Consider the following 15,102-nt stretch of genomic DNA (forward strand, 5'->3'; position numbering starts at 1 on the left):
TATATGAAATAAGAGAAGATATGCTTTATGCTTATTTTCTAAAAGCATTTTATTAACAAGATACACTAACAATGGCCTCATCTTGTGGGATTTTATGTTCTTTCATTTGTTTATTTTCAGCATTTAAAACATCTTGCTGAATCCTTTAAAAGGTCTTAATTGTCATATTAAGCTGATACTGTGTTGCATGTAAAAAGTATTGTGGTCATTACTAGGATTTTTTGTAAAAGAATAATGTAAGTCAGCTATTACTAAGAATTGCTGATATTCCCACTCCCTTGAGCACTAAGGAGATCATAGAACCATTAAGGCTGGAAAGGACCTTTAAGTTGATGAAATCCAAACAGATCCCTGGCATCAATTAAAAGAAAGATGCCACTTGTGCAGGAAAGCCTCCGTTTACAGGTCTCATGTAAATCTGCGGGTATCAACTGTGAAGCAGAGATACCATCACAGGAGGTCAAAGCCCTGCTAGAGAATGCCTAATGGGAACCCAGCAGAAGCAGCAAGCACTTCAAAGGACAGGAGGGTTTCTAATGGCATGTCACTGCAAAGCATGGCCTCCTGTGGTCCTAAACTGCAGGGCAATCCTCCTGTGAACCCTGACATGGAAGAGAGTACAGAGGCCAGTTCTGCCTGAGCCTGGCTGGCATCCCAGGATAATCTCTCAGTGGTTGTTTTAGAGCAGATTCATAGAAGCACGTACACCGCTGGTCAAAGTTGGGCAGGTGAAGTCCAGGAATAATCTACAAACACCATCCCTTGGCCACACTGGCCAGTAAACACCCATCCCAACCCTGGGGCATGAGCTTCTGCTCCTGGACCCTTACAGAAATTATCTCCTCTCAGCAACTGCATGGGATTACAAATCAGATGCACCTGACCCTAACTGCCCCAAAAGCTCTGTTTAGGCTGCTCACTTCTTTTTGCAGATCAGCAAGCCCAAAGAACCCCACTCTGCAACTGAGATCCCCAAAGTACCAAAATCCTTGGGCTGCCACTATGGGAATGCTGGGTATCCTCCAGCAGCAGCATGGTAAAAGCAGCTCTGCCTCTGAAACAGTCTTGGACAAGAGACACCAGGGCTAACAAATCTCCCAAATATATTGTCTTTTAAGTGGGCAGCACAGGTAGCCAAGGGGTTCAGGATGGCAGTGACCTGGGAACTGTGATATGAGACTCTGCTAAGGCCACTAAATCTTTCAGCAGCATGTGAGAAAGAATCTCTTGTTTTTATTAGTATTAGTGTCTGCCAGCAGTTGTGGCTCTTTCTGCTTTGTGAGGGGAGAGGACTGCTCTATTCCCATCCCCTCTTTCTTTACACCCACAATTTCCTGACTAAACCTCATTTCAAACTGGCATGGAACAATTTTTTTCTCTATTTTACGTATTGGGACACATCCAGCTCCTATCAAACACACCTTGAGACACATCTTGTGATATTTTACTTTCACAAGGTACAAGGACAACCACCAGGAAGAGCAGGAAGCATATAATGATTTACAGCTTAGTACAGAAGACTCATTAATGACAGAAATACTCTTTAGCTATAGCATTGCAATGAGGAAACCTATAGAAGATTTTAGAAATTTCTGCATTTTGTTTCTATGTACAAGGACTTTTACTGTCTTAAAATCTATAAATCTAAATCAATGAATCTACAAATCTAAATCAACCTAAAAACCTAAATCTAAATCTATTATATGATATTTAAACACAAACTTTAAATCAGTGTAAACCAGCAGAAATTGTAATCAAAGTTTCTAAAATTTCTACTAATAAAGTATTACAAAAAACATTTTAAAAAACCCCTTTCTGTCGACTTTATTCAAGGGCAGATTAAAAACTTAGCTTGAAAACAGTAGGGAGTTTCCTAAGAAAACAATGTAAAAACATCATAAATGTTCATCTAAATGTAAAAATGAGATGAAAAAATAAAATAAAATACTGAAGTATTAATGTTCTTTTGTTTTGACTGGCACAAAACATTAACCTCAAGAAGTAACGATTCAGCAGAGAATGCACGGCACTAAGTATAGAAACCAAAGTCTATTTCCCAAACCAGACTAATTTTCCATAATGCTCAGTGTAACTATGGGCCAATGGGAACTGAGAAGGAAAAAGTAACAAAAGACAAAAAAAAAAAATAACACCCCCTCCCTCCCAAAAAACAAGAAAATCTTTCATGAGAATGATAAAGAATGTCACCTAGGAGCAGGAAACAAACAAGAACCTGCAACCAGACACAAAGAGGCGTTAACTAACTTTAGAGTTTCACAGCTAAAACTGCCTGGGTGTCAGCCTTTCTCCATTAGTGTTGAATGTGACCTAACAAATATTAAAGTGCTTTAAACAGGGACTGAAAATCATTGGTCTTATTACCTCTCTACACAAGGAGGATCACAGATGCAGGGAAGGATTACAGAAAGACAGTTTAACTAATTAAACCAGTAATACCATAAAAGGCAACAGTAAAGCATTCTGCACCCTCTCTTTAGAAAAAGCCCTTTTAATTGTTCGAAACAGCATTTTTATTTTCTTCTCCCTTTCCTATTTCTCTTTATGAATGTTAATTTTGATGGTTACTTTGCCTTAGGATTTTCCCAGTGGACATTGAAAGGAAATGCAGAGCAAGAAGCAGAACCTTGTGACTGCCTTTAAAGCCAGTTTCTTACCTTTCAATCACACGCACATATCACAAACCAGTTCAGAAATCCACTCATCCACACGTCAAACTTCCCCAACTCCCCCTTCATGCACTGCAAGGACAGGCAACTCTAAAGAAGTACAACACCACGATTCGGCGTTGGTTGTTTTTTATAAAAACCCCTCAGCAACATGAGCTGAGTTATTGTAGGCTCACTGCTAGGAGCTGGATGTGTGTAACCCAAGCAGAGACTCACCTTGCATGGTAGCTGGAGTGCCAGGAGGCGCAGGCATGAGACGAGGCGAGGTGTGACGTGGCTGCCTCAGGCTGACTTTCGGTAAATTTGGTTGCGTGCCAGGAGTGCGGCCTGCAGGCTAGGTCATTCCTTCTGAAAACAACAGAGGCACAGGTGCTGCTTTAATGCAACACTTCAATAAGGTGATATGCAGCAAAAAAACTACCAGGGCAGCAGTAAAGCATTTCACAGATAGGACTGAGGTATAATGACTTTCAATGACAGCAAAACTTTCTATGTGCATGCATGCCACTTTTGAAAAGACATCACCATTTCTTTAAATTGCTTGAGATGCAGTGAAATACCAATTTATTTTTTTTAATGGGTGGCGAGGTGGGTGTTTTTTACAAGGAACAGAGATTGATAAATTTTAAAGTGCCTGACATGTATCCAGAGCTTTAATAGTTAAAGCTAATATTAGACTTTGAACTCTTTTACAACTTGCCAACAGTAAGGCTTTGGTAAGATTTTACTGTAGGTACGTGCATATAGGAGGAACTTATGGGAAGAAATGAGTTAATGACAGGAAAGATTAAAGCCATATATATTGTTTCATACAAGTTAGTGATACAAGCAATCATATTAACTCCAGGCAAGTTCTGCTTCAGCTCTTGAAATGTTTGGCATCCCAGATATGCAGGGAGGTTTTGTTTGTTTTGGTGTTTTCTGGGATTGTTTTTTAAAGAATACATCTCAGTATCAGTTCAGTGAATCATGTAAGTCCCCAAATATCTACTTGGATATCACCTCCAAATGTTCCTGCTCACCTAACAGAAGAGATCCCTTCTAAGAAGTACGAACAATAGGTTGTTGTTAGAGTTATGCACCTTAAAAACTATTTTGAAAAACTGCTTCATACTCCTCTACCTCCTTCCTTCTGCTCAGGAATTACTAACTACAGCTTGCATTGCCTTCCAAGGACTTGCTGTTTTGTTACAGCTCTCAGCACTCATGGAGTAAGTGCATTCTTTTTTCCCTAAGGTTAAATAAGCCTTCTGGGTGGAATCCAGCTACTTCTGTTTCAGTGAGCAGATGCCAATTACAGGCCATTTGTCTAGACCCTCTCACTTGGGAATGAAGCAGGACCTTCTTCAAAAGTAATTCATCCTGCCCTTCTTCTTGGCTCATCCTGGAGAAAGTGTAATTTAAAATTTAGATGCAATATGAGGTTTGACAAATCCCATCTTTTGAAGTCCGAGTATGAAATAATCTTAACAACTACGGGTCCTAGAAGGCTTTATTTTAATGTACTTCTGTACTTAAGAAATCTATTACTCCAAGGTTAAGTATTTGCTACACTGAAGAAGTGTTCCATATTTTCAATTTGAACTGTAAAAAGGCACTTCTGCATTTTTTACTCATTCCCCCTTTTTATGAATTTGTCTGTTATCAGACCACCACTGCATTTAGAGACCAAAACTAAAGCAAATATCTTCAAAACAGGTCAGCTCTGAATACATGGCTTTTCACAGTACATTCAGCAAGGTCTGGAGAAATCAGTGATCAATTGCCTTTCCAAACTCTGCATGCAGGATTACAAAAGGAGAATAACAATTCTACAGGGAAACTGTAATTTCACTACAAAGTGTAGCATCATTATTGTGACTAAAAAAAGAAGTAATTGTTTCCATAAACAAAAGCCTACTCTTCTCGGTGTGACAAAAGAGAAAACGATTAAGCAGAGCATCTCTAGCTGCTCCTTCTTGGTAGGGATAGTGGAGGAGCCCCAGTACTCTCAGTGCAAACAAGTGCAGAAGATTCTGCTCAGCCATACGATGACAGGCTCCAGACAATCCTTGCTTGCTCCAAGCTTATGTGCAGGTTTGGAAAAAGTTATGATTCCACTGTTCAGCTACACAGAACATCACATGAACTTTTCCCCCCACTGCTCATCTTTAACAGTACTGACAACAACTCAGCATACCACAAATACCTGGTAAGGCAAATTCAGCAGATCTCCTAGGCATCAATTCAGCTGAAAAGGTTTATCTTTTATGAGACAATTACTTTTGTATGATGTACTGCTAAGGAAACACAAGACTAGGAAACTAGCACAATACAAGCAGCATTTGGAGCATAAGGAAAGGAAGGTTGGGAAGAGGGCTTCTGTGACAGTTTGGGCTTGACAAATGGCAGGAGGGATCCAAGCACTGGGAAGAAACAGAAGGGATGCACATGTAAGTCAGTACTGTACCTCATGGAACTTGTCAAGATCTTGATAAGATAGTTCCTCGCTACATGAATGTCATTTTCAGAAGGCATTTTCTGTGCTACAATATCCACCACCACTTTCATCTTCCTGAGCAGCCAAGCAAGGGGAGGAACAGACTGGACTGAGTTGTGTCATAAGGCAAGTCAAGTGGACAAGAATTTACAAGTTCTGTTGAATTTTCTGTTTTTGTGGCCACACAGATTTTTGAGAGGGTCCTTTTTTTTTTCTTTTTGGACGTAATGGTCTGAACAGCCTAAAAATACTGGTGGGATACCCAGAAGGGGGAATCTCATAGACAAACACCTGCTTTTGTTGGGAAGTTCACACACATGACTAAAAATTAATTCACTGTGCACAGTCAACAGTACTTTCTGATAGTAATTCTAATTAAATGGTAAGAATCTATCCTGCACTTCAAGGAACGATTTTTTTCTAAAATGTGGACTGCAACATAAAAATTGATTCCAAAATTCAGCAAATGGATAGAAGGACTAGAAAGAAAAGATTCAGAGATTCAAAACAGGAATATTTTGCAGACAACTGAAGAAGCTGGAAGCTGAGCATTTACATTCTAATGTAATACCCCTCTGTTACTTCTGAGTGACAGAATGAGATCATCTGAACCTACAACTCAGAAAACCTCCAGCATTAATGGAAGCATTATTAAAAGCATTTCACTGAAAGTGTCTTTCTACCAGTGCTTTTACAGAAGCTACTGGAAGGAAAATGTTGATAGGCACAGAAGATAGGTTACAAAGGAAAAAAGATAAGAAAGCCAGCAGATACAAAACAGAAGCGTGTATTTCCCCAGCACCACCTTCTCCAACAGAAATTGTACCATTCTTATCTACCGAATAGCACCTCTGTTGTAACCCTGCCATACAGGCTTGTGCATCTGGAGTAACCAAAGCAAAAATGTGACAGGCAGTTCCAGGGGCCTGCATCCAAATGAAGACCAATTGCTAGAATTTATTTCATAGAACCATAAAATAGTTTGGGTTGGAAGATCAGTTAAAGTCAGTTAAGATCACTCACTTAAAACACCCCTGCCATGGACAGGGGCACCTTCCACTAGAGCTGGCTGCTCACAGCCTCATGCAGGCTGGCTTTGAACACTCCCAAGGATGGGGTATCCACAACTTCTCTGCCAACCTGTTCCAGTGCCTCCCCACCCTCACCCTAAAGAATTTCTTCCTAATATCTGATTAGTCTGGTAATGTTTCATTGCAGCCCCCTGCTGAACGAGCCAAGGCCCAGCTGCTGGCACACACCTCAGGCCTGAGGCAGCCCAGCTCTCCCCGCAAGCAGCGGCACCGCACGGGACAGAGGCAGCCGGTGCCGCTACCCCGAAGCCCACGGGCCGCGTCTCCCTTTCCCGGATCCCTGCCCTTTCCCGAGATCCCCTCCCTTCCCTCTCGGCCTCCTCTCGCTGCCCCGCCCGGCCCCCGCGCGCCCCCTGCCGGCTGCCGTGCCCCGGGAGGCCGCGGCTCCGGCGCCGCCGTCACTGGCGATCCTCCGCCTCCTGCCGGGATTGTTGCTCATCCCTACGGAGCCCTCCTCAGGCCGGTACAGCCGCACACGCTGCCGTGACCGCACGGTGGTGGCTTTTCTCCTAGCGGCTGCAGCCCTAGGACTGCAGAATTGCGCTCCACACCCGCAGTCATCACTGACAGCCAGGGCTCCCCACAGCACATCTAACCACAAGTGAGCATTAGAGGCCAGTCCTTGCAAATGTGGTGTCACTCACTGTTCATCTGTATCTGCTGTGACAATAAATTAATCATGGAATCGATCAAAGAATGGTTTGGGTTGGAAGAGACCCTTAAAGATCATCTCATTCCAACCCTTCTGATGAAGGCAGGGACACCTTCCACTAGAGCAGACCATTTGCCCAGAGTCCCTTCCAACCATGATTGAATGTTTTAAAGGTATGGGCCATCCACAGCTTCTCCAGACAACCCATTCCAGTGCCTCACCACCCTCAGAGCAAAGAATCTAATCTAGACCTCCTCTCTTTCAATTTGAAGCCATTCCCCCTTGTCTTGTCACTATATGCCCCTGAAAATAGTCTCTCTCCAATTTCTTGTAGGCTCCCTTTGGGTTCTGGAAGACTGCTATTAGGTCACCCCAAAGCTTTCTCTTCTCCAGGCTGAACATCCCCAGTTCTCTTAGCATTTTCCCATAGAAGAGGTGCTCCAATCCTCTAATCAACTTGATGGCTTCATTTGGACTCACTCCAACAGGCTGATTGTCCTTCCTGTGCTGGAGATGCCAGAACTGGATGCAGTACTCAAGGTAGGGTCTTCACCCTAATAAAACCTGGGTTTAGACAAGAAATCCCGATTTTTCAAAAGTAAAAGGATGGACAAGTCAGTGGCTTCAGTCAGAACTGAGCTGAATCTACAAAGACAGGAAAAAAATCCCAAAGCAGAAGCATCTGTTCTTTTTAACTCTTACTGTTACACACTGTCAGCCCTAAGTCTTTGAGTGAAAACTGTTGTAGCAATCATTTATATTAAAGATTCTTTAAAAATAGATATATTCCCTTTTCAGTCACTTATGTTTCTACAGAAAGCTGTAGACCATGTTTCAAGGTACAAACACAAGAATTTGGGAACCAGTCAGCGTAGTGATGCTGAACAGCAGCTATCAAAACAAAACTCTTCTCCCTCCATTCACCACAGTGCTACTCAAAGCTTTTCAGCAGTGCAGCAAAGCCTGTGTTGTTAAGAACTTTGCTTTTAAAATAGCCCAAGTTCACTTTTCCAAAGTTGCAGCAGGAGGTCCAAACTACTGGCAGTCATTTCAAACCTTGTCTAGAACCAGAAATGTTGCCTAATCCCAGTGTAATTGGCTACAAGACATGCCAAAGATGCAAGGCTAAGGAAATGCAGAAAGGCTGCAGCCCTGAGATAAAATGGAAACCCGCACAGGCTTAAAGGTCAAGTGCAATCACTGGCACTCTCAAACAAGCAGCACACCGAGCACTGCACTGTGAGGTAGAGCTCACAAGGTGCCCTTAGATTGTGTCAAAGGCAATAAACCAAACCACACTGCTCTTGTTTGTCCTGCAGAAACAGAACCAGTTACTAACATGCTGCCCCATGCCAGCTACACAAATTACCTAGGAAAGGTTCAGGTTTTGCAGTGTCCTCAGCAAGCTGCTCGCACATTATTTTTTCTTTTTTTTTTTTTTTTACTCCATGTCAAGAATTTGTAGTGACAGCACAGGGGCTCTTGTTTGTCCACTTATAAATCCCAAACAGCTTCAAAGTTCTCAGTTTTCTCACCTCCCCTCCCTTTCAATAACAGTAGGCTAGACATACCAATACCTCATTAACAAATGTTTTTTAGTAAATCTGTATATGCTGGGGGAACAAAAGTCTTCCCAATCCATGAGGGTTTTTTGCAGTTCACCAGTCTTTTGTTCAGTAAATTAAAACAAACCAGAAGACCAACACATAATGTAATTAACTGGGTATGCAAAAAGCCACTGCAAAGGAATTGCAAAATAATTTATTTAATGTATTAAAAACATGTTTGGATTTTTTTAGTCTTCTGAATCCTTGGCAGGAAAAAAAACAGGAGGCTGAATACTACCATGAGTCTGCAGTTACCCACAGAGGCCTCAAATAAAAAGAAATTGACAATATAACTGTTTTTCATTCCAGAAGCTGTTATATGTATTGGTCACTGCAGATTTGAAGAATTAATTCAACTGCCTAACATGGGAGCTCATGATTAGAGCTAGATGATTTTTCTAAAATGAAGAAATATTTTTTTAAATGAGCACTTAATTTGATCTTTCTTCTTACCCTCTCTTGAAAACAGACAAACATTCCTTTCTATAGAATACCAAAGGAGTCATCATCCTATACAAAGATATTTGGTATTATCTATCTCAGACAGCTATATTCATAGAAATCAAATTACTTCATGTTACAGTAGTCACCACTGGCAGATCTATCTGCCAGGGAAATATGGAAATGAAGTACCTAAAATCTGGCAAAAAGCTATCACCCAGCAGCAAAACCCTGTAAGGAATGTGAATGGTTTCTTGTGCCAGTCTCAGTAAATAAATACATGCAAGAGTTATCCTAATTTAGGCTAAACCAGTTGTTATCAATTCCATAAAAAAGCCCTTGATTAAGTCCAGTACAATTCCCCTTGCCATTTTCAGTGTTGTCCTGTCTCCTGACATAAAGATATAGATGTATCTTTGGATGTAACAGCAAACCAAGTGAGGACAGAGCATCCAAAACTTGAGGTGGAATACTTTTTTCTGAACAGTTTCCTGCTTTATTTTTTCTTCATTTATTTAAAAATAAAGGACGGAGGGTGGTATGTATGTCAAAGAATATGAGAAGGAAGAAAAATACAGAGAGTCCTCCTGAAAATTTCCATGCAGAAATTGTGTATTACAGGATTTCCCAAATAAAAAAAAACCTTCCAGAATATATTTTGAAGTAAACCTTCACTGTCAATCATATCCAATAGTGATTATATACATATACACACACACACATATCTATCTCTCTATATAGATTCATGCATAGATTTATACATATATGCAAAGTGACTTTTTAGGCTTTTCTAGTTCTAAAATACTCACAATTTCTCTGACCAGGCTGATGGTTTTGTACTCCAGTCACTGCTTTTTTGGTCTTCCCAATATACTGAAGCACTGCTAAAACCTGTCCCACTACCCACTTATGAACTCACCTCTATGCTGCTTTCTAGAGCCTCACAGCCTCAGCCACTTCCTTCCCTTTCTCTTAAGCCTGTCCTACTGCCTTTCCCTCTGATTCTTAGATGCCCCAAGTTCCTACTGTCCTGGGGCTAGACAGCAGCAACTTAAATGCTTTTTCTAAAGTACACTCTTTGCCAGCATACAGACTGCCCATCCAGGAGAGCCTAAAACATCCTTTCAAGGAAGGACAGAAGATACATTAGCCTCTGGCTTTTCCAGGAGAGGCAAAAACATCAGGACTTGAAATTTTAACTGTAGAGGTATCACACCCTTACTTTATATTATAGAGATTAAACTTAAGATGTGTAAAATGTCTTTTCATGGTGAGCAAAAAACCCAAAAAACTCTTAGTAAGTATCATCATGGCAAATACTTTAGGGTCATGTCTTTTACATCTGCAGATCTGTAGTGAGCTTTATAAAAACAACACATACCATCCCCTCCTTTCTTTCAGGGTCACTCCCTGAATACAAAAAGCACCTGAATGGAACTCTGTTTCAAATGAAGCCAAAACCTGTCTGGATTTCCATCTGGCTTGTTCACAAAAGAATGGTTAAATCAGATGCACTGCAGGAACATTTAGTGAAATATTTAATTAAGTAAATCTTTAGAACAATAGTGCTGATCCCCATTAGAAACAATATTGTTATTTTCATCCAAAAAACCCCATTGGAGTAAGAAGTAGAACCAACTCAACAGGCCCACATAAAGTCTTATTGCTCATCTTTTTACAAGCTTTCACTTGTTAAATACTCTAATACTGCTTCTTAGCCTATTCTCACAGCGCTTGGAATTCTCAAGTAAGCTTCCAAATAAATACTGATCACATCACACAGCATCCAGGACCCATTTACTCCGGCTTAGCCATAACTAAGACAAAAAATGAGTGTAATACTGTAAAAAATTACATTACTTTCCACATTATTAAAGAACTGAATAAGCTTTTCATGTAGAAATTTTCCCTTGGGGCATCTTGGTCTCAGAAGGACAATAGAGATTTGAAAGAAAAATCTGCTTCACCAAAAAAACAAAACAAAACAAAAAAAAAAAAAAAAAAAAAAAATCCCAAACCAAACCAACAAAAATCCCAAAACAAAACAAAACCAAACCAATCAACCAACAAAAACACAAATGAAAAAAATCCCACCAAACCAAATCCAAACTCTCCCAAAAACTTCTCTTCTGAGAAGCCCCTTCTGGATTACATATACAAGTGCCCGTAAAAATTTCTACTTCTTCCACCGAATTGAGGTAGCTATGCAGCTGTAAATCACTCTTTGATACACAGCATGGTTTATAAAAAGGATTTTTTTATTGTCATAAAAAACTATTTTCAGATTAAAACAGACATTAGAGTTTTGGCACATTACAGAGCTTGTAATCTGGGCAGGAAATCTCAGCTGCCTTAACATGTTGGAAGCCCAAGGCATAAGGTGGTTACAGTTGCACAATCATCCAAGTAACCTCCCCCTCCTTACCTCCCAGGGCAGCTCAAGTTTCAGGTGAATTAATTGTTAGTTCCAAATTAAATCCCGTTCTTAATCTCCAACTGATGACTGCAGCCATAACAGCATTATAACAAACAGCAGCACAATTTGAAACACTTACACATCCATCTACCATTTCTCCCCTGGCAAAGGGCAGATATTTTCCTGCAACTTCTTGGAGCATGAGCTACTCTCTTCCTATGCCTGTACTAACTCAGGCCAAAAAAATTCCAACATTTTCTGTAGACTCTTAATGGAAGTAGAAGGAATCTGCATGGGCAGGTACAATGCTGTCTCTGAGAGCTCCTACCACCCTGTGGGTAGGAGCCTGGCCCTAACAAATGCAGTCCATGCCCTCCATCCCTAGGGGGAGATGGGGACTGCAGTAAAGGCAAGTACAAAAAACTGGATCCTCTGCTGAGGCTGGTTCTATGTCCTGCTTCATCTTCTTACATTTCATTCTGTGAGAAACACAGTGTTCCCCTTGATTTGGATACACTGGAAAAAAGTACAAACCCTCATTTTGAGCAGATATATGGCAGCCCTAAAATGCAATCACCTGGAGCTAGAACATTAATAATGACCAGACAACTCTCATTTCTGGGATTCTTGGAACAGTACTGATTTTGCTTGGAGAACTAGGTTTTTAGGCTTATTTTACAGAAACTGAATATGCCAAGATATGCATCCAATTTAACATCATTAGACTTGAACGCTGGGTTCAGTCACTTCACAGCAAAATAAAAGCTATTTTCCAAGCAAAATTGAAAACAGAATCACTTCACAGCAATAACAACACAAATCTTCAATAGATCATTTTTCTTCCAGCCCAGCTCACACCACCCCTTCAGATCTCAATCTTTAGCCCCCTAATTATCACCAAGTGTAAGTTTTACAAGAGAGTAAATCTGGCAAAAGTAGAATAATAAATGCCCACAGGTTGAAACGTGCTTTGATACACAGAAATCAAATCAGAAATGATCTTAATTTTCCAAGCCCAGATCAGTTATAATTGATAACAAAAACCAGGAAAAAATTCTCTAGTTAATATTCAAAAATAATTACTTCTGCTGCCAAAGCTTGTTTGTTAAAAAACTGCAGGAATTATCAGCATCCCTCCAAAATGATCAAGTAGTTTAATAACTGAGCTCATCCATGCATTCTTCCTGCATAAACCAAGGTATCTATAGACAATCTCACAACAGACCACACAGATACTATGACTACATTCATGCAAATTGTACCTACATCACTATTACTAAACTTGGAGCAGTGAATACACCTCTGGGTACTCAGCTGTTTGCATTATATGTGCTGCATTTAGTCACCTTCAGATGGGAAACAAAGCTGGCTTTTAACACTCCTAGGGTGGTGCAGAGCTGTGCACAAGGATGTCTAAACAACCTCAAAGAATAGAAAAGGTATCTTCATGCAGAAAAAAAATCACTGGGACATACTGACTACCACATATGAGCTCCAAGTGACTAATGCATGTCTAATATTTTACAGCTTTACTCAAAGTTCAGTGAAGCCACAGAAATGTGTGATGGGTTTTATGTGCCAGTACTCTGCTGGCAATATGTATTACTATGTTATTATAAATCAACAGTAACCTGCAGACATTGATCCTGACTCTTCTGGGATCCTTCCCCACAAATACAGTGGGGAGGTCCTACCTGAGCAGCCCTCTTGTGTCAGAGGGTCCATTAGCCTCACCAGATTAAGGATTTCTCTAATGAAGATGACTGGCCCGTCTGGTCCCCACTAAGAAGATAGAGACAGAAACACATCCTGAGCCCACGCTGCTCCAGCACCCCACCTTCACAGTATATATGTGCTTGAGAAGCTGGAAGCAGTGACTGCCTGGCAGTGACAAAAAAAAAAATCCTAAATTAATCATTTAACTCCCTCCCCCTTCCCCAAACTGTGTAAGACAAGTGTATTTAAATGATTAGGCTGTTTTCCCCCCACTTTTGCTCAGTACTTCATAATCCTCTCCTTCACAAGCAGAAATCCCACAACCCTTTCTTTAGATTTATTAGGAAGAACAAACCATTTGGGTCTCACATTTATCAAAATACTCATTTCCTCTTGCACTGTTCCGTAAAAATCCCCTTCCACCCTCACATAAGCTCTGTACATGTTGGCAAACAGCTCACAGTTTCACTGGGAAACTTTTTCCACCAAATTTTCTTTCCACACCACTAAAACTTTGAGGCCTAAAAACTCTCAGGCCTTGACACTTTGAGTTCCACTAAGAGTGACTCTGCTGCTCCATTTGTCTCCATCCCATACTGGGATGAAGAGAGCACCCAACGAAACTGGTTGCAGACCTCTCAGAAAGTAGCAATGCAAACCACGCCAGTGCCTGGCTCAGCTGGGAGAGGAGTGGTTTTGCTCAGCAAGACAAAGCACACTGAGGCCATGTCTGCCTGAGAAATGGGAGGCAAATTTGAAAGCAACAACAAAATACTCTTTTCAAAGTCACCTCCCTTCTTCCACACCTGTGACTCCACTTCAACAATCCTATAATGAAAATTTAATCGGATGCATTTAAGACAACAATGCATAGCTTTTTTTATCCCCCTCATCCAACAAGTTACAAAAGACAGAAAAAATCCAAGAGAAAGGCACCCTGAGCACTGGCTTATCCCAACATCGGAAAGAAGGGGTGAGGAGCTGCCGGAGTGTCCCTCGTCCTGTGCAGGCTGGCAGAGCCGCCGGTACCTACCCGGGCTCCGTGCTGGGCGGCGCCTCCTCCCTCCGGCTGCAGGCACAGCTCCCGGCTGGCGGAGCGGGACCGGCCCGAGAGCCGAGCCACGGGCCCGAGCCGGCACCGGGGCCGTTCCTGGCACCCTCCTGGGCTCTGTGCCCGGCAGACGGGGGCGATGCCGGCCGAGCAGAGCATGGGACTCCTCAGCTCTTGCCACCGGCTGTCCTGTGCTAATCTGCGGCCGCCAGCTTAGGGATATAATTAGACTGACAAAGGAGCCTTGTTAGCGCTCCCCGCTAAGAGGCCGGAGCACTTCAGATTAGCCAGACCCCCGACTCTGCCGCCGAACGCTGCTGCGGAGCTCGGCGGGGAAAAGCTGAGCAAAGCCCAAAAACTGAAACCAGTGGACTGTTCCTGACGGAGGAGGAAGGAGGGGGATTTTTAGTTTTCGTTTCAAGTGGCGTTTGACATGGCGCATGTAAAATGCACTGGCATTATGCTGCTGAGACTGTTCGTTTGATCTGTTCTATCCTTTTCCAATATTCTAAGCAAATAGATGGGCAGGTAAATAGATGGGTCTGGGGCACTGCATTGTAAAGAAGTTAATGTCATCTATGAGACGACAAAGCTAAAAGAAAATCTCTTAAGAGCTGATGGATCATCAGTGGTAGTGGAGAGTTACAGATGTTTTTCCTATGCATGGAAAACAACCAGACAGTCTTCTCAGGGAGCAGCACTTTCCCTAAAAGAGGCATCCTGTTACATCCCTAGAAATACTGCTCCTCAGTATGCAGGCACTGGAAATCATCACCTACAGAAAAAAGTGGAGGTACATCCATCCCCCAGGGAGAATAATGTTTCAAATCCTGGGGATTTCTTTCAAAGAGCAATTTATTTTAAAAGTCTTCTGAAAAAATAAGCTTTACCCCATAGTCACACAATCCCCTTCTGCTAGCCAGATTTGCACATGTAAGCTTGCTTGATGGTTGTTGACCATC

General features: G+C 41.7%; 1 protein-coding gene across 6 annotated transcripts in view; it reads right to left on the minus strand.

Moving 5' to 3' along the window:
• Nucleotides 1-15,102, minus strand: part of SHROOM2 (shroom family member 2) — a 117,012-nt gene that overhangs the window by 41,584 nt on the left and 60,326 nt on the right. For 2 of the 6 annotated variants that reach the window (XM_071430561.1, XM_071430560.1), the window contains exons 3-4: nt 5,137-5,241; nt 2,904-3,035 (exon numbers count right to left, since the gene is read on the minus strand). In XM_071430561.1, coding sequence (XP_071286662.1) covers nt 2,904-3,035; nt 5,137-5,241 — 237 coding nt within the window. Of the gene's footprint in view, nt 1-2,903; nt 3,036-5,136; nt 5,242-14,122; nt 14,295-15,102 lie in introns of those variants that run through there. The other 4 variants (XM_071430565.1, XM_071430563.1, XM_071430566.1 and 1 more) reach the window with 3 other exon arrangements.

This window comes from Agelaius tricolor, unplaced genomic scaffold (assembly GCF_023055355.1).
Source record: "Agelaius tricolor isolate 1412-34295 unplaced genomic scaffold, bAgeTri1.0.p SCAF_7, whole genome shotgun sequence".
NCBI lineage: Eukaryota > Metazoa > Chordata > Aves > Passeriformes > Icteridae > Agelaius > Agelaius tricolor.